Source organism: Epinephelus fuscoguttatus, linkage group LG13 (genome assembly GCF_011397635.1).
Source record: "Epinephelus fuscoguttatus linkage group LG13, E.fuscoguttatus.final_Chr_v1".
NCBI classification, from domain to species: Eukaryota; Metazoa; Chordata; class Actinopteri; order Perciformes; family Serranidae; genus Epinephelus; species Epinephelus fuscoguttatus.
The window spans coordinates 21,899,283-21,923,591 of NC_064764.1; the positions used below are offsets into that span (position 1 = coordinate 21,899,283).

General features: G+C 39.7%; 1 protein-coding gene across 2 annotated transcripts in view; it reads left to right on the forward strand.

Annotated features, from left to right (window-relative positions):
* ubr3 (ubiquitin protein ligase E3 component n-recognin 3) overlaps positions 1-24,216 on the forward strand; it is a 56,863-nt gene extending 32,647 nt beyond the window's left edge. For both annotated transcript variants that reach the window (XM_049595167.1, XM_049595168.1), the window contains 10 exons: positions 3,635-3,720; positions 7,877-7,982; positions 11,275-11,375; positions 12,713-12,837; positions 16,975-17,082; positions 17,329-17,454; positions 18,116-18,295; positions 19,318-19,527; positions 19,694-19,833; positions 21,169-24,216. In XM_049595167.1, the coding sequence (XP_049451124.1) occupies positions 3,635-3,720; positions 7,877-7,982; positions 11,275-11,375; positions 12,713-12,837; positions 16,975-17,082; positions 17,329-17,454; positions 18,116-18,295; positions 19,318-19,527; positions 19,694-19,833; positions 21,169-21,286 (1,300 nt within the window). In that variant the 3' untranslated portion in view covers positions 21,287-24,216. The remainder of the gene's footprint in view (positions 1-3,634; positions 3,721-7,876; positions 7,983-11,274; positions 11,376-12,712; positions 12,838-16,974; positions 17,083-17,328; positions 17,455-18,115; positions 18,296-19,317; positions 19,528-19,693; positions 19,834-21,168) is intronic.
* Positions 24,217-24,309: the final 93 nt, after the last annotated feature.

Genomic DNA, 24,309 nt, shown 5'->3' on the forward strand with positions numbered 1-24,309 from the left:
AAAAAGTCTTATGTGTACAAGGTTAAAAAATTTCACCTTAGTTATTATCAGTAATTTTCTTGTGGAAACAAGTTAATTATCTTGTGGGAACAGGTTATTTATTAATAACTTAAATATCTTGTGCATGCAAGATAAGTTGTTCCTACAAATTAGCTTGCGTGCACAAGGTAACAAAAAAATAAAAATAAAAAAATTCACCTAAGTTATTATCAGTTATCTTGTGGGAACAAGTTATTTATTAATAACTTGATTATCTTGTACATACAAGATAATCAGTTGTTCCCACACAATGGTTAGCTTGTGTGCACAAGGTTAAAAAAAAATCACCTTTCAGAACCTAAAAGGGCTCCGTACAAGCCAAAACATTATAGCCAGGTGATTTCATCCTTCCTGTGTGAGTACTCTGTTCCCATTGCCATGGTGGTGGGTGGCGCTCCCACTACTGCTCTAATGGGTTGCTATATTTGCTTTGCAACAACCCCCAGTCTATGTTTTCCACTGCCTTAATCACTGTTTAGTCATGTTCTACTTATTACAGTAACAGTTCCATCTTATCGTCAGTCCAACCAAAGAAGTCTTTGGTCTTGCTTTCTGCCATTGCTGTTTTTCTTCTGTAGTGTAACACAGCCATGGTAACTAAGCAACCAGTTAGTCAGTGCTTCCTGTTAACACCGGCATGCGCATGCCTATTGTACATGAATGGTCGTTGGATATTCAGACTTATTTGTATGGATGGAGATTATTTCTGAAATGGTGTTAAAATGCCTGTATGTATGGAGATAACACAGTATGGATGTAGCCCTGCAATGTCACATTTCGATTTAGGCTTGTCACCCTCCCTCCACCCTCAGAACATTATCTTGAAAAAACAATTACAGTCCTCTCTCAGGTATTTGTGTCTTCTCAACAAGCTGGTCCCAGGTCAGAGAAATGACTGGCTTTCAGTTCACCTTGGGGTCCCAACTTCTCACCACTCCCACTCCAAGAGCTCCGTCCTTCCTGGAGTGTAACCATCTAGACCTTTTGCCCACCCAGCGCTGTGTTTCCCTCAGCCCTCCACCCTGAACAGAAAGATCCCCTGAGTGTGTCTGGGTGCCTGTTGGCTCTCTGAAGTTCAATGAACAGCGCAAATTGCCTGAGGAGTGGAAAATTCCTTTGTCACAGGGGCACTCTTATCAGCAAAAGCCAGATGGAGCTTCACCGTGGCTGCATTATCTATGTGAAATTGCTTTTTCTCCCAGGAAACCCAAGGATTTGCCCCCACCTCCCTGGCCCATAGAAAGAAATGGCCAGTGGCGAGATGAAAACAGGCCCAGATCAGTCTTATTTTAGTAATACCTATCTGTTTTCACCATCTATATACTTTGTTAGAGCTTTTAGTTTATTTTTTCACTGTTTTGGTATTGGGGAATTAAAATTCAGGAGTGAAATGTGTTTGGATATGCATGGGAAATGCACATTGGGGATTATGCATGAACTGTGGTTGGAACAGCTTTTATGCTAATGGTCCAGCTTGTGTAAAATCAGTCTTGGAAAGCTGTCATTTACTTGATACGGAATTGCTGCTGCAAAACAGGCGCATTAAATGGCAAATGGCTTGACTAGGCAGCATCTTTCATCTTCTTAATCAAACTGGTGAAAGAGGCAGGCTACGTAACCAGAAGCTGAATATGATGCTACTCAGCCATTTATACCAATACCTCCATCGCCTCTCTCACACATGCACACACTCGGCTTTAATGGCTGTTTTTAAAGAAACGCTGCACCCAAGATGCATCATTTTTGTGACAGTGACTCAGCCCATGTAACCTGTAATACATGACACAGAACTTTTTACTTGCCTGCTCAATTATGGAGATGTTTTGCAAGAACAGTGTAACTTTAGATGAATAAATAAACATGTATTAGAAATAGTTATCAAACTTGTGTGCTCTGTAATGTATGCCTCAGTTATAACTTTCATGCATAGACACACATTTTGGCTAATGGTGGCACACTAAACCAATATTGTTCCAAAAAATTCATCTGTGTTTGGTCATCAAACCAGTACTGTGAAAATAGAGTGGAGAACAGCAAATTGGAACTGAAATGATAATGGAATAATTTGATGATCAGTGATGGGACCGACACAAGTGGAGGCTATGATGCTGTCACTAGCCAACTATCTATAGCCTGAGCAGGACATTTAGTATGACTCATGCGTACCATGCACTAAAAGACTTTGACAAGACTTTGAAAAGACAAAGGTTTTAAGTCACACACTAAAAGACTGGAGATCCTGCAGGGTCACTATTTACAAAACTACTACTAGATTCCTTGAGATTGTTTTCCCTTCTGGCTCCAGGTGAAAAATATTATGGCAAACTCCCTTAAAGAAATATAATGTATAAACAATTCATTGAATGTTCACAAAAACACCTTTAGACACACTAGATAAAAGGTGTCATACAGCATTCTTCTAATTCGGCATCAGTACAATTTATAAAGATCAACTGTATTTGCGTACAAACTTTATAGTTTGGATTTTGTCACCTCAACCCGCTACCAGCCTCCATTTTTAGTTCTACTATTGTAGTGGGAGGAGACAGTGGGAATGAGAGGCAAACCATTCAAAGAATTAAGATTACTCACTAATGTAAGTGCCGTTTGGTGGATCAGATACAGGCTGAATTAAGCACAGACTGTTGTTCACTGCATAGCTCCACAAAGAGAACCGAGACTCATTTACTCATTAACATTGTTGCCAAGCAACATCTGAAGCTGAAAAATGAAGGCAGTGTTGAAGTGCCAAAAACAGTTCCTTGAATGGCCACTTGAGGCTGGCTCCAGAAGCTTGAATTTAAAGCAGAAATAATCATGTTTATAGCCTGGTACATTGGTACAACATTTATGACAAATGTACAGGGAGTGAATTTTTATATAACTCGCCTATTTACATTTTATGAAGGGTTAAGTTACACTTATTTAAGAACAAGGACTAAAAACTTACGATTAACATTGAAAATGTTTGATTTTGTCGAAACCTCAACATGAGAAAAAGATTGACATAAAACAGCTCGGGCTGAGTTTCATGATGAAACGATCGAGAGTGTGCACTAACTGAGGTAAAACTCACATGAAATTTGTCTGCGACAGTGACATTATTTGAAAGTTCATTTGGTGTAAGGCCAGCATCACCTGAACAAAGTTAACAGGTGAAGGCAATTTAGAATATTCAGCTCAGTCAAAAGAAACCGCATAAAAACTCTCCAGTTAACTTTGTTCCTCTCCTGTCAGAAATGGCCAACACATTTTAATATATGTTCTCTTGCGTGTGTGTGGTTCATGTCTAGGGTGAACGTGGGTTCTCAACAGTCATTGGGTAGGGTGTTTGAGTGTTTGAAATCCTACCTTAACTGATAATTAAAAAATGCCCTATATGAATAATAGTCTTGCAAGCATGTGAGAATCTTTTTGACAGCCTGCCTGATAGGCAAATGATCACTTTTAGGCTAAGTGTACTTGTGTACTTTAAAAGCATAATGCTTGACAGTTATGTTGGTATGTTTTGGTGCATGTTTTACGTATGCACTTGATGAATTGTTTTCATATGTGTACCTGCGATCTAATGACTGTCATGGCTCTGTCTCCTCAGGACTAACTTGGAGTTGGAGCTTGTGCACCGGGGAGGAAACCTGTGTTCTGGAGGGGCCAGTGCAGCTGCCAAACGCTCATGTCTCAGTGAGTAGTTATTCTTAGACCTCTTTATCCTTTATATCTTACAGTACAATTTCTACCACTAACCACTAAATCTTTTAACTTTGCTAATACGCATGGTCTCTTTAATTTATTCTATTTTGACTGTTTAACTGAGCTTGGTCTTTTGGTTTTCAGTGACCTGCAGGTTTTTTTTGGGTTTTTTTTTACTGCATTTCGAATAGTAGTAGTTTAATGTGGTGCTATGTCAGATGTATTTTGCTGTTTAGCTTGACAGTTATAGTGACGTGTGTTATTGCAGGTGACTGTACATCATTTCCCATGAGCCTCTGTGTAATAAACTGTCTGACTTGAGATCAGACCCTTTCCTCCATGTTACTGCTGAACCATTAAAGGAAGAAGAAAAATACAAAGGGTCGATTAGCAATGGCAGGCAAGGATAGATGTTGTCCCAGGTGGGCTGTTGGGAGCAGTCAGGGTAAATGAAGCAGACAAATGGGTCAAGTGCTGTTTTAGTTGATTGTGTCACAGCTTACAAGGGCATGCGTCGGGGGCACAATGAAACCTGTGATATTAGGTCCTCAAAGACAAAGATGAACATCGACTACCAGCAGTATTCATTGTATTGATAATTGATTAAAATCATATTAAATATTTGTGGATGAAGGTATTGCAATAGAAAGTGTGTGTGAAGGTGTCAGAGTTAAGTTTTTGTGTACACACTCTGTCCCATTTTCTGTTTGTTTAATTATTCTGTCAAAGTTGGTGCTGCTGCAGTGAAATGGCCTGTCATCCTTGAGTGGCTGAAAAGAGATTTCACACTGGAGGTTTGCCATTTTTGAGCTACATTAACCACGTAGCCATGCTGACGGCCAAATTTACTCAGTTGCAGTACATTAGTGTTCCTTCTTCTTAGGGAAATGGATTTGAAGGAAAACGGCAGACGTTTGCTAACTGAGAGCTCACGGGGTTCCTAAGCCCGTTTCCCAGTAGGCACTGCTTCTGTTCAGCTGATGAGGATAGGATGGGCCACAGAGGCAAGCTGCCTGCAATTCCCTAGAAATGGGCTAAATCAACTCTAGAGAGTCGGCCTCCAAATAGCTTGTCCTTGGTTTACTTAACTGCAAATATTTGAATTAATCTTGGGGATGATGTGGCTGCTATGGTGCAGGGAGTTAAAAGGCATGTTAATGATGTTGACCTCAGTTGTGCAGACTTGCAGAACTTGGTGAGTGTTGACGGCGGCATTTGTGTTACTGAAGCCTCCTCATTTTTTGTGAGGCTAATGTGATTGTACATGTAAACTGCTGTGTGGTCATACACCCTGAGAGGACAATTGTCAAATATCTCACCAGATTGAACACACAAACACACTTTTATTGTTGTATTCTGTGAAAACGTGTGTAGTGATGGTATGAAAGTTCTTAAAACATTATCAGGAGGACAGACCTTTTTCATAGAAGACATTTTGATAGGTCACATTTGGAAAGGTTAGCATAAATAAATTAATGACTGTTGGATTTATACCCATAGTTGAGGACTTTTGAACCTCTGACACTGAAGACATTACTCCCATTATTTTACAAATGCTTCCTCTTTTCCTTTGCACCCCAGTGTCTTAAAGTTCTCTCAGTAGTGTAACTTGCAGAATAACACAGCCCCAGTGACAGAGCTGCTGACGAGGGCTGTATTGAATAGTTTGAAGCTTCGAACAATCAGTCAAAACATCAACTTTTAAATGCTGCGTAGCTTTTTTATTTTTTCCCATATCTATTAAAGTTGCTCTGTTACTGATACCAATATTGGAAATGCCTCTGATACTGTCCAAAATGCTGGATCGTGTGTCAACAAGTACACAAGTCTTATGCACTGATCCGATACCAGGTTATTTAATATTTAACTTTAAGTAGTTTCACACCCTGATAAAACAGCAGTTTTTCCAGAAATGAATTCTTCTTTGCTACTCTAAAACAGTGGCACTGGCAACTAGGCTTACTGTTTTAGATCCGTGTTTATTTTTTACTTTTATGTTTTTTTTTTAATGCAGTGGTAGCAGATCAGTAATCTGTATCAGCTGATATGCAAGTTCAGATATTGGAATCAGTATTGCAAAGGAAAAAAGGGTATTGGAATATCTCTAATGTCTATTTATTTTGTTTAAACTGGGTATTTCAGCACAGTTGCAAATAAAGATCAGGCTAACTTAATATTATTAGTATTGTACGGTTTGTAAAATTAGATTCCATTGGTGGCTGCGTTGGATTGTTTTCAACTCGTGTGATCCAAACATTTGCTGTAAGTGTTTTTAAGTCCAAAAGTCAAAATTAGTTGAAAACAGATGTTTTTATCTAACGAAATGTTCTGCTTCAGTCCATATTTGTTAGCGTTTAGCCCTTCAAAACCATTTTCACTGCATTCAGCGAAACTGTTTGCTCTTCCTCTTGCTGCATCCAAAGGGAGGCACACACCTGTAATTAACACGACAGTCAAGCATAAATCTAACAGCAACATACATTACATTTATTCATTAAGTAAAAAACAACTTCATTAAATCAAATAATTAATTCAAATAGCAGATTTTTTTCCAAGGATTTTTTGTTTTCTTTATTTTAGGGTGATGATGTCATAACATATGACAACAGACATTTAAAATGACATTCAAAAACCTCAATATAAGCTTTAAATGTAAAACCTTAACATTGGTGCAGCCCCAGAGCAAACATATTTTAACATGCCATGACACCAGTCTCTTTAGGTTAGGTTAGGTTTTATTGTCCCCAAGGGGAAATTCTTTTCCACAAGGAATCTCCTCTAAGTGACCTCTCAATGAAAACAGGCTATTTTACTTTAAACTGGCATGGCAAACAGCTGTGATCGGATATTGGACCTGAAGCTCGTAATAAGCCTTTTCCATCTGTATACATTTTGTAATTTAATGACAATAGCTGGAAACGACAGCCCTGATTTTATTCACCTCTCCTCTACTTCTCTTCAATATTTCTTCCTCCCCTTTTCTAGGTTAATTCCTGGTTAGAGGTGAGTGGTAGTGAAGGAACAGAGGAAACAAGCCGCAGTGAGGACAAATGGGATACAGCCAAGGAATGACACTTTGCTTTTCTTCGTGCTGTGCCTCTGTTCACCTGTGGAGGGCAGTGTTGCTCCAACTATTGACAGCTCACACAAGTCAAATTGCAGAGCTGATTATTTGAAGCACTTGGCTGCATTACAGCATCATAATTCCCTGTAAAACAAAATCAAATAGAATTAGTGTTGCTTATTGAAAAAAGGTTTCGGTAATACAGAAGGTTGTAGAGTTTACCTGAAGATGGAACTAAATGTAACTGATTGATTTAGTGGCGCTGCTTTATAATATCTGATTTAAATCTATTGCTCTTATGCAATTTTAATTTCTGGCTTTTAAAGACCTGAATTGAGTTTATAATTGGAACATGTATTATTTATTTCCAGACTAACAAGAAATACAAGGACATTTCTCTACTTTGGAATCTACTACGTAACATCTAAAATGATTCCTGCCTTTTGCCCATGTTGAGGCTTTCTGTAACAATTAGTTGATAAGTCGTCAACTTTAAATTAATAGCCAGCTCATTTTAAAATCAATGAATCGGTTTGAGTAATTTTTCAAAAGAAAAAAAATAAAAATTCTGAATATTTTCTGGTTTCTTTACTCGTCTATGACAATAAACTGAATATCTTTGGTTTGTGGATAAAACCACAAATTTTAGAGCATTATTTTGGTCATTTTCTGACATTTTATAGGCCAAACAAATAATTGATAAGAGAGAAAATAACTGACAGATTAAACAACAATGAAAATAATCTTTAGAAGTAGCCGGCTGGTGTGTACACGAGAGATTGTGCGCGCAGGGGGTCCCTCCTCATGTTCTATTAGTTTCACAACCGAACAGGTGTGACCTGACCAAAGAGTTGCTCAGGGCTATCAAGCACTACCATGTATCCATCTGGCCTGGCCTGGTTTTATCTGAGCCAAACCATTCGCCTGCAGTCACTTAAAGTCAAGTGCTTTCATCATTTGATCTACATTGGTAGCTGGTAGGGTGTGACAGTGGACACTGAGATAAACAGACACTTGCTGGTTTTGTTCCTGTCTGTCCTTGTTGGAACATAACAATGATGTGTTTTTTTCCTTCCCTTTCAGATCAGCTGTTCCATGTGCTGGCCATGCACATGCGTCTGTACAGCATTGATTCAGCCTACAACCCCTGGACTAAGCTGACTCAGATTACACAAAGCCGAGAGGCAGAGTGAGTGACTTTTTCTCAAAAGTACCTCTGCTAACAGTAAATCTATAAATCTGTTCACACATTCGTCATACCCCCCAGTCTTTACTCTCCCCTGCTTTATTTTTTTTTCTTCACATAAACACGCAATCAAAAGGCCACTTTGTCCTCTCTCTAAACGCCCCCATTTCCTCCTGCCCCCAACAGCTCTTCCTCCACACAAAGAGGAGCTAAAAACAGAAAAGGGACCATGCGTGGTTTCCATAGATACCAATAATTGCTGCATCTGGCAAATTACCGGGCACTCTGCAGAGAGCAAAACGGCCCTGTCAAATTCACTGTACTGAGAACAACTGCACCAACACCATAACGGTACGGGAACCTAGCTCCCAGCTGTCCACCTAGCTTCAACAGAAACCCATATTTATCAAAATACAAAGGACATAGTTTCTACCACACACACTTTCCTTTACTGTCTTGCAACACGACTGTACGGCATAACATGTTATTTTATTTACAAATGTGTTTCGTTGTCAGGTTTGATGGAGTGAAAAAAAAAAAGTAAAGTTAAAAAAAGCCACTGGCAGCACTTAACAATACAAGATGAGCTTGAACAACCTTTCCTCCCTGTTAGTGTTGTCGGACAGCTTCTACACCTGTTACTATTAAAGTGCTCACAGCCATGCTGTATTCCCACAGGAGCCATTTGGTGTTTAAAAATACTTTGCTAGGGTTTCGAAGGGAGCACTGTCATTGACACCCTTAGGCAGTCAACCTGATCTAGCCTAGTTAAACAGGACAAAGAGAGATGTGTCTGCAAAGATGCAAAACTTAGCTATTGCCTCATAAAAAGAGAATGTATGAAGATTTTACAGCGTGCATATGTTGTTCGTCTGCAGTGGTCTTTGCAGGGTTAAAAGCTTCGTCCTCTAAGGACTTCCTCTGATGCACAGTGGAATTAACTGGTGAGTGCTTTGGTAATGGAAGGTATTATTCTTTTAGTGCAGTTCCTCTCATTCAAAACCCCCCGAGGCCTTTCAAGAGTAGAGTGGAGATTGGAACCTCACTGAATTGTCAACAGAATAAGAAGACATTTAAATGGAGATGGCACATAGTGCGAATATGTAACCAGGACTACATTAAGGAAGTTGGTCAGGGAACACAAGGAATAGGCCTTTTCATGCCATATATTTGTTTAAGCAAATTTAAAACAATATACACAGCAAGACCTTTGCTCTCATACCTTTTTTAAAGTCCTGAGGTACGAAACATTGCTTCCCTCATCAAGCTGTTAAAGTGATGCTGTGAAGCTTTTTAGCATTCAGACATAAATGATCCTTAGGGCTTTATTCACACAATAGGACACTGGATGACAGAGACAATCCTCACAGGATATCTGAGAGATAGACAAACAAAGCTGACCTACTTGTAAAATTACCTATCACATTAAAGTGATGAGGTGCAAATCTAAAAGGGGCTTATGTTAAAGCAGGGTGTCTGCAGGTCCTTAAACAGTCTTAAAATTTCTTAAATGCAATTTAATAATGCAGGAAAGTCTACATTTCTGATGTTTGAAATATCATTATTGGCCAGATTACCCGTGGTGCTTGAAAAGGAAAATCAGTCCTAAATTTGGTTAAAAAATTATCTTGGACTTAAATTGAATGCTTTTTAAGACCTTTAAGTTTATCATGCCTGTAGACATCCCGTAAAAGTACACAGCCAATATTTACCATGTGCACCACTGATATCTATTGAAAAGAGTACCTGTATTTCATGGTTTGCATGACCTTATCTGTTTTAGTTGATGAAGTTACTGAAAACTAGTAATTAGTTACAGGTACTAGTTACTTCTATTAAAATTATTGTGTATATATATTATATATATGCAATTACTGTATATAAAAGTAATAAGTTACCAAAGAAAGTAAGTTTTGTTTTAAATTTAGGTATCTTCTTCAGTTCTCTTAAACTAAACTCAGATTATTTATGCCTGATTCACACCTCCCAAAAGTCAAAGGAGAAATCTGGATTGGGACCTTTGTCATTACCACCATTTGGCCCAGATTATCTGGTGATGTGAGAGATGGGTCTTGAACCTTTTGAACCTCCTGAACTGTTCGCAGGCACCCCGATAATTTCAAACACGCTTGATGCAGGATTTAGGATTGAAAATCTAAAAGACTGCGTTGACGCGATGCGGTTATATTTAATCCCTGCTTCTTAATTTCAATTTAAGTGACATAATGGAGAAACATCGGCCACTACCATTGGTGAATGTCATTTTATTTGTCAGTAGGCTCATGACAGTCAACAAGGCTATGTAGAGTTGATCGTTGCATCCCTACAATCTGCTTCTCCCTAACCATGTTCTGATCCAGTCTCATTAAGCACCACGTCAGTCTCTGTTTTGGTTACATCTGCTTCCCTGTGACAACACGTGAGGTGGTGCATTCATGCTCCCTCTGGCACCATAATGTTAATAGTACCCTGTAAGGTGTGATGCTCCATTAATTAAAAAATCTTGTTGTTTGTGCATGTTTGAAATTAGAGAGAAGAATATCTGAACTTTCTCCACATGTGTGTGATGCAATCTGATTTCAAAATCAGTTAAGATCTTAACACTCTTGTAGTCCGAGTTCGGCTTTATTAATCCACACATAGCTATATTATTTTAGTGTTGCTGTGGACAGTGTGCCACAAGACTACTGCCATATTTGATCTACGATTGTACCCATTATTACCATGATAAAAATAAGTAGTGGTACAATAAAGCAGGATAGTCTGGATGTGTTCTGATAGGCCTCTTTATTGTAGCCATGACAGACCTTCAAATCATGCAACGCATGTTAAAAAAATAAGACACAAAATTCTTTTACTTGTTATATTTTATTAAATTTTTTGTAACATATTATCATGCATGTTCAGTTATGTTGCCCTGCCATTTCATCTGTTTGTTTTTCCTGTGACATCCAGAAGGTATTGCTTGTCTGCTGATTGCCTGAAACCATGTAAATGCAGCATAACACAGATTGAGTGATTCAACTTATTCATTGCCCCGCAGTAACGGGTGTTAGATCATAACCCAGAAGAAACAGGGCAACAGGCTGTGTTTGTCTGCTATGATCAAGACAGAAGTAACCAGTAATGAGCTCATGAAAAAGAGTTAATTTTCTGGTTATGGACAAAATTAGTGGAACTACAGTAACTCCCAACACGGGTTTCTTTTTTTTCCCATAACAATTGCTGTTTGACATGGGACCAACCATATATATTACCTTCTGATTAATGTAAAGCTATTGTGCCTGTTTTGCAGTGGCTTTGATGAAGAGAGGCCTGAGGTCCCCATGCTGTTTCGAGATGTCCCATCCCTCCTGATTATCTTTGTGCTAACAATGCCACAGCCTCTGCGAAAAGGTACAGTTCTTCCTTCTGCATCATGACACTACAACAGAGTAGTGAGCATCTCTGTGGCTGTTCCACAAGGACAGCCCCATTATCGGTAGTAATCAGGGCTGAGTGCAGGAAAGAAGCATTTCACATCTCTTATCTATGCTCCTGTTGCCGTTATTTGGCCGAGAGGATGAGAGAGACCCGACCCTGGTGATGGGAGAGCTGCGCCTCCTTCGCGTGTCCTTCATCTGTGGCTTGTTGCGGCATCTCCTCCATCTTAGCCCTTCACTAGAGAAGGCGGAGGGCCACCTAAAGACCTGGCCCGACAGACTGCAGTCATGTTTAATAGGAGAAGTGTCGCAGCAGGCAGGTCATTTCATTGATGACTGAATTAGGTTGGCCGCTGGCAGGGACAATTAGGACTCTTGGAACCTGGGAAAAGTGGATTCATTGTAAAGTGTAGCTTGTGATTGGAATAGTTAACATCATAGTTAGATATACTATAGTGCTGGAGGTGGGGAGAAAGATCTATTCTTGGATGCATCGCGATTCCCTGTTGAAAGGTTATGTGTGGATGCACAAAGATCAATAAGAAATTTAAAACCTGATTCTTGACATTATGATCGCCTGTTATAATTTTATAAGACCGGGCTGTACGCTACAGTTGAATCAGTCACATATTGAAACGTAACTCCTCTGAATTGTAATCAAATTGAATTGTATGGTGATTCTCGGCGCTACTTAGTGCATTCATGGTTTAGAATTTATTCAGGATTGTTTGTTTGTCAGATACTTCTCAAGGTCATGGTGTATCATAGCATTATTGTTAGTTGTTTTTAAAGAGAAATAGAACAGTTGAGGCATGATCAGTCCCCGAGGAGTACTTTGCACTTGATTGCTATAAAGGGACAGTCTCCTTTTTTAGTTCTCCTTTTTAATTGTGTGTACAGACACTTGTCACAGTGACCAGGACGCTGAGCCGTCAGCAGCCTTTTTGCTGAAAAAGAAAACAAACAGCACTCTTTGTTGTTCTTTTTTAACCAAACTCAAAATATCCTTCAGGCAAGATTTTCCACCTGAATCGCTCTGCTAATTATCCTGCACACTGCTCAGTCAGGCTCTTTATGCAGAACTGCGAAACCAACTACAATGCCCCCATAAATAGCTGCCAGCTCTCTGGAAACTGGCTTTTTATGCTAGAAGATCTTTTTTTAATTCACATATTGATCACATTTTGAAGTAATATTATGAGCTCAGTCTTGAATAATTTATCCGTTTAAATTGTGCTTCTACACTTCTGTTTGTGTTGCCAGTTGGCTTGGTTTATATATAATCAGTGTCACCTTCTCTCCCTTGTGTAGAGCACTTTACCTGTGTGGTGAAGATGCTGTACAACCTGCAGTTCACTCAGGCTCTGGCGGCTCTCTCAACGAAGTTCAGCCCAGAAGAAAGGCAAGCCTGGAGCACATCTGGAGCACTCAAGAAGGTACAAGTGAAATCACTTTAATTAGTCTGATTCATTATGACATGTTGGTGCAAACTTCCCTTATTGTCCCGTGGCATGCATACAGCAGGTTTTTTCCCTATTATTTCTTTCACTGTAGCCCTTTTTACACAGAGATCCCACAATATTGCCGCAAACAAAGACCCTGCATTATGCTGGATTTGCTTTCTTACACAGAACCAAACAGCACCAGCATAATGCAGCCCAAGTGTGTGATTTTTAGATAGCATGCAGACAGGGAGGCAGGACTTCTAACACACTAGTGGTGGCATCTACTGTGACATACAACATCCGGGTCAGGCGCAAGTGGTAACCTCCGAGGCTGACATACGAAGCCCATGCGCAAGTGCCAAAAACTGCAGTTCCTTGAATGGCCACATTAGGCTGGCTCCTGTAGATGCCTGTGCTAAAATGCTCAATTGTACAGGGAGTGCTTTCCTTTTTTTTAAGTTACGCATATTTAAGGGTGGGGCCGCTTGAGTGACATGTTACCTTGACACGTCGCTATACTCTGAGTCAGATCCACCCCTCACTCCACCAGATCTCCACCTTCTTGTCCAAATATGGTCTCTTCTGGCTTCAAAAAAACAAGATGGCCACTACCGAAATGCCAAACTCTGAAGTCACGGTGGCTGTGACCATTATGTTTACAGTCTATGGTCAGGCAGTGCTTCTAAACAATAACAATTGCATAACATGGCAATAACAGGTTGATCTCATCCCCTGCTCAGAGGGTAAGAAGCTCCCAGACCTCATTGGCTCCCCAGTTTATAGGCATTTTTGGCTGCTGTTCTTTTTCTGTGTGTGTTAGCTGCTAACTGCTGCTAGCTACTTTTTAAATCTTCTGGTGGTGGATCGCACACATAACACATTATGTTACACCCATTCCGTCCTGCTGGCTCACACTTTTTACACCAACGCCAATTTGGCTTTTGTTACTACCTCATCTGCAGGCTTAAAGGCTCTGTGCCCCTTTTCTGTGATTATTCTATATATACAAAATGGCGATCTGGAATAACACTCCCGTCTTGAACAGGCAAAGGGGCTAGTCTTGCAATACCTTTGGTTAAACTTAATAAAAACATTGGTCTAAAAAGAAGGTCATACTGTAAAGACAATGGCCCAGCATTTACGACCGCATAAAACCTCTAAGTACTGCTGAAGTAGTCGTGTAAGGAGAGCCCTCACTGTATATCTGCTCTCAGTGCAGTTTAACCCAGCTGGGGAACATTTTCAAAGGGTGTTAAGAGTCTACTTGTATCCTCTGCTTGTTGAACCAGTTGTATCTTCTCATTGTTCCCTAGAATCAGGCTGCAACAACAGTAAATCATTGTGTATGAGTGAGTATTGAGATGAATTGAGCTCCTTTCAGTTTAATTTACGTGATTTCCACAGTCGATCTTCATTATCTGGAAAAGTGTGATTGCCGGAGAGTGTTGCATTAATTGGCTATCTGTCTTCAGTCTATTAAATCTGTATTAGTGAGTAGCTGGCTTGAATGTCAAAAGACAAATAGCTGAAACCCTCCCCTTTAGGGTGTTTCCATCCATAATGGAGGTCTGGATTAGTATCTTCCTCCTACACTGTCATGAACAGTAGTGCAGGCATTTCACAAGCTGCCATTAAGATGGATTTCAAATCCACAATGAGGACGGCATCCATATTTGGTCGAACGCCATCGTAATTAAATTGAAGTTGTTAAAAAAGATGCAGCCTGAACAAAGATCAGAGCCTAGAGGAAGGAAATCCATAGACTTGAAATTCCTCCCCTATAAATCTATGACAAAGGACGGCAGACGAGATAAGAGTGCTGTTTTATATTCTACCACCTTCAGCTTGATAAATGCATGCAGCCTTTCCTCAATATAAAATACTAGCCAGACCAGTTGAATTTTTATCAGAACACACATTCAGTAATGTCTCCACCACTTATCAGATGTTATATTGTAAGGAAAGAATTATTGTCCTCTCCTTATTCTGCATAAGTCATTATATTTTACAGTGCAGCACATTTTATACCCAGGAGGAGGAGGAGGAGGAGGACGAGGAAGATGCACAAGTGAAGCAGTCTGATCTGCATCATATATTCTGATTGTGACATTCATATACTTGATACATGACAATACATTGATGATGCTGCAATCATTTTGTTCCGTTTTATGTGTTTTTGTCCTTGGTTAAGGATCATTTCATTGTCTTATCAATTTCTGAATCCCTGCATGTTCTCATACATGTTCTCTACAAGAAATGGCAGGTTTCCATCTGTGGAACCAGTCAAAAGGGTGACTAATTAAAGAGTAACTGAATAGATGAGTGACACATGCCTTCCAGGATGAGGAGCCAATTTTAACTGCCGAAGACCCATATTTGTCATAGCTTTATCAGTTGGAGTTCATCTTAATACCTAATTTTCCTTCCTCCTCCTCCTGTCAATACACAAATAGAGCCGCGTGTCTGCTGCAAAAAAGAAATGCAATTTAGATGGTTTCCATCAACTGGTTTGTTGCAAATAAATTAGGCTTTGTTGTTTGGCCAGAAGTTGCCATTAAGATGGATTTCAAATCTACAATGAGGACAAACAAATGGTAATAAACAGAGTAGAAGAAGTAGAGGCTGCGACTAGGGATGGGCATGTCGGTATTTGTTCATCATATAGAGTATAGATAATATAGACCGATAAAATATTATTTCATTGCAGAGCTGTGTGCCTGCTTTAAATGTTATTGCTTTGCTCAGTGCCTTCTTGCCCTGCTGTCACTCTCTCTGTTTATCATGAGATTATTGCTGCGGGAGTGTGAGCTCTGCACTGGGGAACAGTCACTGCGAGTTCACCTGCACACACGCAGTGACAGGGCTAACTGTTAACATCACACAGCTAACATTACTAAATGATTATTAATGGGACATAGTAGAGCCGTTTTGGTGATGACTGTGAGTTTGTTGGGACCGCTTAACAGCTCGGTGTTGGATGTTAGCCGCTGCTGCTGTCACGCTAACCTGGCAGATGTTTGACTGACCAAAAGGAGAGCAGCTTGGAGACTGTCCGTCAGCACTGCGTCTAATCTGTGTAATGGTAACAGTAGCAAACGAAAGTTTTCTTATGTTAACTTTGATCCAATTTACATTCATAATCTTATGTTAGATTTATTATTAATTTTTTGTTTGCAAGTATTCAATTACTCTATAATGCTTTAATTCAAGTACTCAAATGTGGAAGTTACCTAAAATGGCCACTCCTAGTTGCGACCCAGAAACAAAACAAGTTGCTTTGGCCCTCTTACTCATCTGTGATGACAGAGAGGTCTCAAGGAATTAATTTCAATTGGGTTTTAAGTTTTAAGTGTTCATTCATGTCAGCTAGTGTTGTCCATGCTTCATGCTGTCCGGAAGCAAATTAATACAATGATTCTGGACGCCATATTGATGAGCTGCCTCTTAGCAAGGTGTTTTGAGTAAATTTAAGGTTGGGCTTTTGTTGTGAAAGATGAAAGCAGAAGGGATTAGGCTGTGATGAGCTAATGTGGAAAATACTTAAGTGTTTGCCACCACAGTTCATGCTGTTCAGACTATGAAGTCCCTGTGTTTTTATAAATAATCTGGAAAAGTATGGGCAAAATTTATAAACCTCGGCTACAGTTCCAGTGCACAGGAGGATCTGATCTGTCATGTGAGGTAAATGTTCGCTACGTCAGAACTTATTCAGCAAAGGCGTTTCCATATCCCTTTTATCGCATCAACTCTTTCTTCAAAAAGCAAAACCCCCCTCAAGCAAATGTAAAAACTTTTTGTGACATTGAGGAACTTCTTCTGAATTTTGCCGTCTCCATACAGCTTTACTAATGCTATATTTCAAAATGCGCATAAAAATAAGTTTATGGAAACACAGCTGAAGATAAGCTTTGGGGGGGACTGTATCAATATGGAAAGACTTTTTCACAGCCAGCTAAAAAATACTTGGGTTTAAAGTTCTCCCCTCCATTCAGCTCATACAGGGAATAAATAGATTGCAGCAAATATCTGTCTGAGACTGTCAGAGGAGATTATAAGTTAGATCAAAGTAAAAATCTGTTTTTTTAATGTTTGATTACACATTGTCAAGATTTTGATTTTCTGCCACAGAATGCTCCAAATGCTGAGATGTCTTTTGAAGCGCTGCTCAGTCACGTTATCAGCGAGCTCTCGAAGGATAAGAGTGTCTACAAGGTGAACGCTGAAGAAACATCAATGGTGAGGCACTAAAATGACTGTTTAGCACTTCACAACATAACTGCCTTCAGGATGGCGCTCTCTCTCCCGTCACTCTTGTCTTTGCTTTGCTCTTTTTCATCTTCTTTTAAACAATGAATTGGCCATTACCCTGAGAGACCGTGCTCTAATATCTCCACTAATCTCCAGGGGAGATATACATCACGGTGTTATCAGCAAGCTGTTGGCTGGTTATTGATCAAGTGTTACTGTTGTTTCCCTCCCCAGCTGATCTCCGGTGTGTGGTCCCCACAGTCTATCGAGTACAGCCTTCAGCAGTTCTGCCTGCCCTTCCTGCGTCTCTCCTGCCTCCTGCAGCATCACCTCTACGGAGACAACCTAACTGGCTGCCTGGTATGTTTTATCATAAATGTCATTCTACCTGCTGAAGCTACTCAACCTTTGTATCCTCGCAGCAAGAATGGTCGATCTTTCTGCTCATCTTGCCTGTGTTGCCATTAAAGTTCTTATGATGATGACATGAAACCAGCATGACTGATGTCTCAATACAGGAACCATAAGGTGTTTCAGCACATTTGTAGACTCTTTGTGTTCCCAAGAGTCATAGACTATGTTCACATTACAAGCAGATGTGGTCCAAATCCAATGGTTTTCTGTCGTGACACAGATCCAGTGTTTTCTGAGTAGTCTAGACACAGAAATCTGCATGCATTCATTTTCCATAACCACTTATCCTGTTAGAGGTCATGGAGGAGTTGGGTTCATTCAATCATTCGTTACATGAGCACTTGCACTGCTATGGCTTTTTTTTTTTTTATTCCTCACAAGTGTGGCTTTATTTGCTGTTGTTCCTACATAAATGTCTGTTATGTTATTGGCTGCATGTGAGGCATTTCGGGCCAGAGACCCGTTCACTCTGATGTCAGATATGGGTCACTTCACACATGAATATGAGCTGTCTAGATAGTAAAATGCAAAGTAAGGTGAACATAGCGTTCGTGAAAGCAAAGAGAGTGACCTCATCAGCTGTTTCCCTTTGTTTGTGTGTTCTCAGGAGGAGGAGGAGTTCCCGTCCTTGGCTGTGTGTTTGGGGCTCTTACCCTCGGCCCCTCAGCCTTCCAACATCGTGCACAGTGCCTCATGTCTGACGTGGGCAGCCAGCGCCTTTGACTTGGTGACACAGTGGTGTGCTGAGGTCACAGGGCTCTCTCAGATGCAGGCTGAGCAATCATTGGTATGTCTGTGTCAATATCAGACCAGAGGATATACGTAGATCTATATTGTGACAGTGCTACATATCCAGAATCTTCTCTTCAAGCTCACACAGAAAACTCACTGGATTTTATTCATCATTACCAGTTCTTTTGCTGCAATGAAATATTCAGCCCACATATTTTTACTTGTGTTTTGTTGTTCTTGAAAAGGGTCATTATGTTACCCTATTGAAATTTAAAACCAATGGCAGCAAGTATATACTAAAATCACAGGTGGATAAGACGTTCAAAAACGTTTAAAGATATAAAGATATTGCAGTAACTCTTATTAAGCAATTAGCCTGCCCATCTGTTTTTTATTTTTATAAAGCTGAAAATGAACATGAATCCAGTGTGAGTAGCTCTGCCTCTTTAACAAACTGAAGCCACTTCCCCATGGGTTTAAATTCAGAAAAAAACAGCATATTTTGAATTTAAAAGTTGAGCTTTAATTAGCTTTGAGGTTTCAAAGAAATAGTTTGAATGTAGTCTGTTCAATTAAATATTCAAACCATGCATTCTGAACTTGATGTCCTGTAAATGATTCATGTAACTCAAGTGCTATTGACACTTTGAAATTAGTTTCAACCTTGGTTGACAAGGCTCATAGCTGTTATGGTCTCTGAGGAGAGTGACTGCATAACTAGCCATGTGTCTTATGCCCTCGTCAGTCAGTATCGCAGTAACCTTGGATGTTGTACATCATTTGGTAAAAACATGGAGTGTCTTGCATGTCAATTTAGGTTGCTAATACTATTGCTTAACACAGAAGGGTATTTATTAATATATCTTAGAGCTGAAGGACGTCATAAAAACGGGGAAACGTGAGACCTGGTGAATTAATTTTATTCATTGCAGTCTGATTTTTCTGCGTTAGAAATTTTATCTTTGTCACAGTCTCTTTACTGAGAGTTTGAGGACAAAGTGTGTTAATGACACTTACGCACAGTAAATTTATGGCCTGATTTCAGTACATTTAACGTACTTCTGTCTTCCTCTGAAGACCTTGCTTGTCCAGGAGCCTCAGTGGGCAGCCCCCCGCCTTCTCCAGCTACCCGACAACTACAATATCATCTTCCAGTACTATCACAGGAAGGCCTGCACTGCCTGCAAAAAGGTGCCAAAAGACCCCGCACTCTGCCTTGTTTGTGGCGCCTTCGTCTGTCTCAAAGGCGTGTGCTGCAAACAGCAGGGTATCTGTGAATGTGTTTTGGTAAGTTTCTCAGTGCTTCAACAGCATTGCCATATTATTGTCTTCTTTTTTATTTGCAGCAAAATTACCAGTTTTATACCAAAGTGCAGTCTGAACTTATATAGCAGTTTGACAGTGTCAGAATATTATTTTCATCTTAATTTCTTTTTTATTTGTTTGTTTGCAGCACTCTCAACATTGTGGCGCAGCTACAGGCATCTTTCTACTGATAAATGCCTCAGTCATCATCATCATCCGTGGACATCGTTTCTGCCTCTGGGGTTCTGTTTACCTTGATGCTCACGGAGAGGAGGACCGCGATTTACGGTACAAGTAACACACACACACACACACACACACACACACACACACACACACACACACACACAGAGTCATAAAGGCCTATTTCTGTTATACATACTTACTGTATACAGTATGTACTGATTGTCATAGTACACTATTTTGCAGGTTGTGTAGAAGAAATCAGTTTATTTAAACCATTTTGAACCAATGCAGAATGATGCAGTGTATGCCAGAGTCCTGCTTTGGGTTGGTTACTTGCTAGTACCAGATGGGTGATCTGCAAAATAGGTGATTCGCGAGTGGTATTTTGTCTCAATTTTATTTCCAGGTCCGTTACTGGGCAAAAAAAACATGCAGGTTGGATGTATTTTATTGCGCCTGCGCCCCCCTTGCTGCATGTCATCCCCCCACTCTCTCTCTCCCCATTTCGCCCTGTCCTGTCCATTAAAGGCAAAAAGCAGAAAAAAAATAAATACACTGAATTGAATTGAGAGACATTGATCACAGGTGTTGGATTATTTCTAAAAAAGAGAATAATAATAATAATAATAATCTAATTTGATGCTTTAACATTTTAATCCTCTGACTGCTGACCTTGTGTGTCAGCTCTGTCTTTTATGCCAGCTTGAATGTAAGAACACGCCAATCAAGTCCGTCACTAACACGCACGTTAACTGTTGAGATGTGCTGCCCAATATTATAAGAATAAGCAAAAATATTAATTTAAACTGCATTTCTGGAATAATCCTAGCTTCACATGTATGAACTGTTCCAAAATGTTCACTTTAAATGTGCTGCTTAGCCAAATTATTTGAACGGCGCATGGTTATTATAGGATTTGCGGTTTGGGGTCAGGTCGCAGATCTTGTGTCGACAAGTTAGGTCGGGTTACGGAAATAATGGGTCATATGTGCGGGTGGCAGAAACGTGTGCATTGTTGCACATGGTGAGGTTTGGGGGCAGGTCTTGAAAGTCAGACCCATGCAGGACTCTGGTATATGTGCTGACAGACTTCAGATAGGAAGCTTTGGAATGTCACTGTTGTTTAAACTTCACAGAGACAAAATTACAAAATCTGCTGAACAGCTCGTCAAGTTTTTTGTGTAATGCATATTAGGACAATAGTGTAAATCAACAGCACATACAAAAAAATACTATGAAAGATGTTCCACTGATATTATGATAACTCAATCTATGTTCTGAGTGTATTTAAGCTTCACAAGACACAACATACTCAAACCATTCTAAGAACTAGGATCTATGAAATTGGGACAGGGTTTTTTAAAAAAAAATATGTTGTTGCTGCAGAGAAAACAAACACAGCTCTCACTCTTGTTTTCCCCCCTGGCCTTTCTCCAGCCGTGGCAAACCTCTCTTCTTATGTGAGGAGAGGTATCGAGTGTTGGAGCAACAGTGGGTTTCACACACCTTTGATCACATCAATAAGCGTTGGGGGCCTCACTATAATGGACTCTAAGATCTTCCAAAGTCCACTGAAAACAGCAACCCGTGACGGAGAAGATGTTTTTTTTTTCTTCTGGCTTATGTGTCTGCCTCGATCAAAATATTTGGGAACTCTTAACGTGATAAACACAAACATCCCAATGAGGGTATTGCTGCCACAGCCTTGGTTTATGTGAAGTTTGGTGTACAATCATGCCTAAAGATTAACACGTGTGTGTGTTTAAGTGATTTATTGTGTGGTTTTCAACAGGGAAAAACAGAATTCGGTCAGATCAAAGTCAAAAGCACAACTTTGCCCAGAAATTCAATCGGTGTGGGACGGGCTTCTGAAGCCTGTCATAATTATTTGGGTTTTTAAAAAAAAAACAAAAAAAAAAACAACATATATATCAAGTGCTGAATGTCCCTGCAAGGTTTGATTACTTTTTGCACCATTTATGATGTTAATGCATATCCCTTTTATTTATCAAAATGTGCTCTGCTGTGCTGGCATGAGTTTCAAGCTCCTGATGAGTGTAGCGATGTTATTGCAATGTGCACTCATTCTCTGCTGACATGTGAGGGTAGGCAGGACAAGTCCACCCATCAACACACTAGAGTTTTTTTGCAAACAAAAGCAAAGGCTCTCTTTATGGGTCTAGTTGCAATCCATCCTCAGGAATTTCTTTTTGTTTGTTTTTTTGCTGTTTAAAATACGTTTTAGATATTTAAATAAATGCTGCTGCTCATTGTTCAAGTAATTTTAACTTTTGTGAAGATTTTTTTTCTAAGGTTGTGCTTTGAGTTTATGCTAGATGGCTGGGAATGTCGACTCAAAACTCAATTTAATGTTTAAGGAGGTATGCGGTCATCTCATTATGCTCACTACAGATCTTGTAGTCCCGCCCCATTGCATACCGCTTATTGTTTTCGGTTGGTTCTGAAGAAGAAACTCTAATGCCGACTCTTGACACCACTAAAGCTACAAGATTCATCGTCATCGTTCCACAAAAAACTGAAGTCACACATACAGAATCTTAAGTACCATACATTTTTAAGGAAATGCAGAGTTCCCACAGTCACGAACTTCCTGGAAAGGTTATGAAAATGCAAAAACTGTTTTCCAGGCCTGGTTAACAGAATGTTTTTGAGAAGTTTTGGCTGTTGTTTAAAATATGTTAAATATCCTAAAACAAGAACTCAAAATACGCACCTTGTGTTACTAATGTAAAATCTAATGTGACCATTAAAAGGTTGATAGCATCACGTGATACACATAGACCGGAAAGGCATAGCATCATCGCTAAGGCCACGCCCCTTTTTGGACAATAGGAGAGAAACAGCGGGTTGCCGAAAAGCTGCTGTGTAGCCGGTTAAGGCTTTCTCACTGAGATTTGAGGCTCATAACATAAATGAAATTCACTGTCAGTGTGGTAAATGGCTAAATGATGCTAGTGAAAGTTACTACTGATTGATAGCTAACGTCGGCTTGAGTGGGAACATCAGACCGTCACCTCAAGCTACATCTCTGCTTGTATGAAACTGTTGGCTCCTAACAGGCAACACTAAGCCTCACCATACCTGGCGATTTAACGAAATATATGTACATTTGATTGATGCATACCTTTATTCATGTATAGAGGTCCAGATAAGCAATATCCTGACCTGCTGTGTTGGATCACTGACCCAGCTGGACAGGGAAAGACTGAAGGGACATTTCAATGATCAACTCTCATTTATTAAGGTACCACAACACACAGGTTTAGGCCACATGTCCATATACATTTTTTAAACCAGAAAATAAAGAGTGCAAACTTGAAAACATATGCATTGACATCTAGCGGAATTTTGGTTTTCTATCCCTTTATAAAGGGCCGTGCCCTTGACATTTTCTGCAGCACTTACATGTGCTGGTCTGGTCTATCTGCATATGGAGCTAGTTGGCGGTGGGAATATCTAACGATTGAGTAAAAATGCTCATGCAGTTTTGGTCATCTGCACATCCCTGGCAAGTGCGTGCCAACACATTTTAAACTACAAAAATAAAGTCATGGATGTGGGTTAAAATATCATAGAAAAGTTTTTAGAAATGTGTGGGAACCCTGGAAGTGTCGTTGCACAGATATGGTTTCCTGCTGCACTCTGAAACCTGAACACCATGTGAGAACAGAAAGATTATATTGGTTCTGTCGAAGTTTTCCCAAGATATGAAACTCAATGAAATGTAAGTTGCTTTTGAGAAGAAATGTCAATACTCCACATTTGTCTGTGCTGTCAAAAAAGTTTTTTCCCTTTATGCTTTTGATTGTCGAGTCCTAACTGCAGTACAGAGCATTTATTGTGATGACTATCCCTTACTCATGCATCATCTAGTCGTGATTTATAGTTGCATTCCAACATTAACGAGATTATCAGATTTGAGTATCCGTTATACACTGTGCATGACATCCTTTAAGCCACCATTATTTAAGTGTCTTAGCTACTTCATTTTCTGATTAACATCTTTTTTTTTTTTTTTTTTTTTTCCTGGAAGAGAGGAAATTTATCCAGTTGTGCCTGCGAGATACTTTTTTTTTCTGAGCGATAAACAGCACACTATCCCTGACATCTGGATTTGAAATGCTGGGCCACATCGTGCTGCATCGAGGAATCTTTAAAGGAACAAGTTAACACTTGAAAAACCTTCCTCTTGAATTCATGCATGCTGCTTTTTCTGTTTACTGAGTTTCTCCTCTCTTCTTTATTTTGCAGTACCCACTTTGTAAATGACCGCAACCAAATAGCCAACGAGTAATGGGTGTAAATTGTAACTGAAAGCTCTTGTGTGTTCTCCTGTATGAATGAAGAGAGAATACAGTACATTACTGTAGGTGCTGACTCAAACTTTCTGAGTTTGACCAGAAAGTATGACTTGGACATTTAATGCAAAATGTAACATATGTGAATAAAATATAAACACACTGATTTGTGTCTTGTTTTGTTTTCTTTTGCCTCTGAGCACTTCATTTTCACTACACATTGTGTACACTGTATGAAAGCACTGTATCTGTTCTGTCA